Here is a 4,831-nt window from a genome sequence, read left to right on the forward strand (position 1 = left end):
TATCAATAAATTGCAAATTGATAATAGACTTAATTTTTTATTTGCTACATAATTTTACACAGGTATCTGCCACTTTTTTGTTATGTCAGATTATGTTAGAATATCAGTAAAACATAATTAAGCTTAATGCTTTGATTGCCAAACTGATTTCGGAGTATTGAATTTAATTCTCCAACACCACCCAGAAATTTTCAATTATAGTTTACATTCTGGGAAGCAGCGTACATTTTTATGATTTTGGACTACATAAATATTTGAAAAAATTCTTGTTCAGTTGTGAAACCTTTAATAACAAATTTTTACTACAATAAAAAAACTGTATTTTATTTATTCTCTACGTATTAAGATCTGAATAAAAATTTTGAGAGAACATGATGTCAACTGCACTTTAAAAAGTACAAAGCATACTCCTAAATGGTTAATAAAGTTAGTATATTATTTTAATGTCTTATGTTATTTATAATGTTTTTTTATGTTTTACATTCTGATATAAATTTTTCTTAATCGGATTGATAAAATCGTTACAAATGGATGATGTAGTTTTTGCAAAAATTTATATTATTTAGATATAGATCAATGATAGATAAACGTAATCAAAGTGTTAAGACGAACTTAGGAGTCTACGTTACTTAAGTAACTCATTGACTGTAATTGTAGCATTACAATGTGTAATGCCCAATTCTTATACAAAACTTACACGACTGTAATGCTAAAATTACAGTTGTTAAAAATTGGAAAATAGGTTTCTGATTAATACTAATATGTAACAATTTTTGGTTGCATACATGTGTGCTGCCAGTTTACTAACATACGGTTTGCTTATCTGAAAATTACAAAACTATAAAATTATTGAAAAAAATAAGACAATCAAAAGACTCTGTTAAATAAATAAATAAATAAATAATAAAAGAATTGTCAATATGAGCCAACACTAGTTTTTAGTGTGTACTTTTTATACAATTTATTCGAAATGAATAATGAAACGTATATACATTTTGACACCTATGATTTGTATGCTCTATCATCGTGGATGTATTTTTTTTTAATTGTCATTTTTATATTCATTTAATATGTACTGAAAAGGACCTTAACCATAGGTCTTAACCCATCGAAATGTATATACGTTTTATTATTCATTTCGAATAAATTGTATAAAAAGTGCACACTAAGAACTAGTGTTGGCTCATATTGACAATTTGTTTGTTTTTTTTTAATTATTGAAGTTTATCTAAATTTTATATCATATTTATTTAATATTTCTCTAAATTATTTTCATGTGCTATATGTCATACATATAAAAACAAATTTATATACATATGTACCATATATCACCCAGTTAAATTGAAAAATTACCGATTATTATTGCATAAGCCAAGTTAAATTAATTATTGCATAAATTAGAAAATTGTTTTATATTAAATAATTTTTCGTATAGTTTTATTAGAAAATTCTAACAAGCATGTGCAAAACCTGTTTTAAATGTAAAACTTTTATTCTTTTGTTGAAATAACTTTATTTAATTTTTCTATATCTTTTTATGTGTCATTATTGTCATTGTATAGTGTCATCCAATTATTTCAATTTCTTAGCAAAATCAAAGAAATGGTATTTTTCAGATATATCTCACTATATTTTCTTATTACTTGTTGGATAATTTCTAATATAATTCGCTGTTAGTCTGTAAATTGTCATCAGACATGATGACTTGGACTGTTTTCAAATGTACTTTTGGATCATCAAGAAATATTTTACAAAGCAGGTGTGATATCTAATTATATATTTTATGATATATACCTATCTAATAATGTGATATGAATCCCGAATTATTTCTTTTTTTTTTTTTAGTAAATGTACACTCTGTTTATACTACATTTTTTATCTTATATAGATTGACTTTGGTAAACATTTTTTTTTTTAATTCTTATATATTTTTTTAAAATTTTTATATAAATTTAAGAATTTTTCACAATTTCTATTTACTTTTGTAATTTTGTGAAAATTCCTCAGACTTTTAATAAAATAATTACAACATTTCTAAAATGCTAAGAAAGTTTATATTGTTCTTAAAATTCCTCTATTAAAGTAAAAAAAATTTTGAATCGTACGTAATATGTCCTGATAGGCGGCATCGCCACGAATAATTTGAGCAAAAAAAATTGTTTAATCGGTCAAGCCGCACGACGATCGAACGGCATTTAGTCTGCGCGCGGGGCGGTGAGATGAGGGGGACATCGGAAGGCGGAGGCGATTCGAAAATCGGCCGAATGTTACATATGGAATTTCAAGAACAACTTTCTTAGCATTTCAGAAATGTTCTAATTATTTTATTAAAAGTCTGAGAAATTTTCACGGAATTACAAAAGTAAATAGAACAATCGGCTTGACCGATTAAAACATTTTTTAGCTCAAATTATTCGTGGCGATGCCGCCTATCAGGACATATTACGTACGATTCAAAATTTTTTATATTTTATGCACCCTCCAAAAATGGGCTTTAGTGGCTCGAGATAAGAGACTTTGTAGTGTCTATTATACAAAAAAAATATTATTATACAAAAATGATTTAATATTTCTATTATTAATCTTTTAAACTAACTTTTAAATTAACTAGTAGTTTTTTTTTACATAACAGGAGACACTACCGCGTCTTCTGATATATGTAAATTATGAAATATTGTATGATTTCTCAATTTATAACTTCTAAAGAAAATTTATAAAATTTGGATGAGTTCGAGGTATATTGTTAAAAATTTTTATAAATTTTCAATATAAAAAATTTTGTTAAATGTGATATACCTTGAGAACTTTTCATTAAAGGAACATCAATATTTTATTTACCCTAAGTTATATAAGTATATTGTATAAAAGTGTTTATTTAGCTAAGGATATAAGAAAATAAGGATTGATTATTTACTGCAGATTATCAGAATATACCTCATATAAAATCATCAAATCAATGTCGACTGTAGATTCTAAGGAAATTGAACATATCTCCGTTTTCAAAAATGATTGGTGGAATGGGAACGGCTCGTTATCTGACCTGCATTTATACGCGCCGTTCAGAATAAAGTTTGTAAGGGATGGATTGGCAAACGCTGGAGTCCAAATGCAGAATTCAGTTCTTCCATTGGAAGGAGTCAAGATAGTGGATGTTGGCTGTGGCGGAGGTATATTGACTGAGCGTTTAGCTAGAATAGGGGCGCAAGTAACCGGAATAGATGCATCGGCAGAGTTAATAAATGCTGCAAAAGAACATGCAAAATTGGATCCTAATATATTGGAGAGAGTGAACTATATTCAAACAACCGTGGAAGATTTTTCTCAAAAAGAGAGGGAATCGTACGACGCTGTTGTGGCTTCTGAGGTGTTGGAGCATGTAACGGATGCACAATTATTTTTAAAGGTATACAGAGTATTCCAGAAATAGATGACCAAACTTTGGTATCATATTTTACTATTCCTAAGGATGAAGAAACATCGTATAACCATAGGAAATTCTTGTTCTTTTTTTCGATATAAACACATTATCTCAAAAGTTTACATGAACAAATATCACACCAAGTAAATATTGTGATAGAGCAAATGATATTGTCATTGAAAGTAGCTTGTCATAGATAGAAATTAAAATCAGTTTTATCTAAACATTGCATAATTAAGATAATATTACCAAGATGAGAGAGATTTAATCCAACATTGAGTTAGTTATTCATTTCATGTATGGACGAACTAACGAAAACTGCAGAAAAGCTCAGCGTATCGTGAAACACAAGGAAGTCACTTATAAATTTTTGAGATATTCTCTCGCAAACAAAAACTGTATATATCTCAAAAATGAAGACTTTCCAGACATACATTTATATGATCTTTCTTCATTTTTAGGGACGATAGAATAGGATACTAAAGTTTGGCTACCTATTTCTGAAATATATATACGTAATATATACACTCTACATATTACGTAAAGGTTACAAGGAGAATTAAATATTTTACTAATATTCTCTACAGAAATGTGTGGAAATTATGAAACCTGGTGGGTCGATTTTTATAACAACAGAAAATAGAACTGTAGCATCTTGGTTGGTTGTTATTGTAGCAGCAGAATATATTTTCAAAAGAATACCTCTTGGTACTCATGAATGGAATAAATTTATCACACCATATGAAATTCAACATATATTGGATAATTGTAAGTTCTATCTTCGCTATTATCTAATAAAAATTGTCAAAAAATTATTAAAGATATTTTATTTTATAAAAGTATCTGATTGATTTAAACAATTTTGTAAATAATTATCATATAAGCGCTTTTATATTGTTCTTTATATCGTTATATTCATAATATTTAAACTTTTATAGATGATTGCAAAACGAGATTAATTCATGGAGTAAAAATTAACCCATTGTTAAAACAGTGGTCGTGGTCGTCGTGTACAGCAGTTTTTTATGGCCTTCATGCAATCAAGCAAAAAAAAGCTGGCACATAATTTTCGGAACTTGCAACTTTTTATCATTAAATGCAATATTATATATCTTTATCATTTACCGATTCTGACAATTGTTACTATATATGTCCTAAGAATTCCTGTAATATTTGTACGCACTAGAGAAAATCTAATATAAAACATGTTTTAAAAACGATAAACATGTTTAAATAAAACTGTAGACTTGAAACAAATTTTAGATTTTTAAGAATTTTAAATTTGCTAAATTTCGTAATAAGTATCAAACATACCTTTGAAATGCTTTTGGTACTTATTTTGTCAGCAATTGTTTAAAAATTAAATATTATAATTTTTATACTGTGCTAAGTCTACTTGCAGTTTGTGTCAAA

At 27.2% G+C, this 4,831-nt stretch overlaps 1 protein-coding gene across 1 annotated transcript; it reads left to right on the forward strand.

The window, feature by feature from the left end:
• The first annotated feature begins 1,697 nt into the window (after positions 1-1,697).
• Positions 1,698-4,610, forward strand: Coq3 (ubiquinone biosynthesis protein COQ3, mitochondrial). The gene is made up of 4 exons (XM_018550622.1): positions 1,698-1,759; positions 2,920-3,403; positions 4,006-4,186; positions 4,357-4,610. Exons 1-4 carry the CDS (start codon positions 1,698-1,700, stop codon positions 4,482-4,484), a joined length of 855 nt encoding a protein of 284 aa, XP_018406124.1. The 3' UTR covers positions 4,485-4,610.
• Positions 4,611-4,831: the final 221 nt, after the last annotated feature.

The sequence above is a fragment of the Cyphomyrmex costatus genome, unplaced genomic scaffold (genome assembly GCF_001594065.2).
Source record: "Cyphomyrmex costatus isolate MS0001 unplaced genomic scaffold, Ccosl1.0 scaffold124, whole genome shotgun sequence".
Lineage (NCBI taxonomy): Eukaryota > Metazoa > Arthropoda > Insecta > Hymenoptera > Formicidae > Cyphomyrmex > Cyphomyrmex costatus.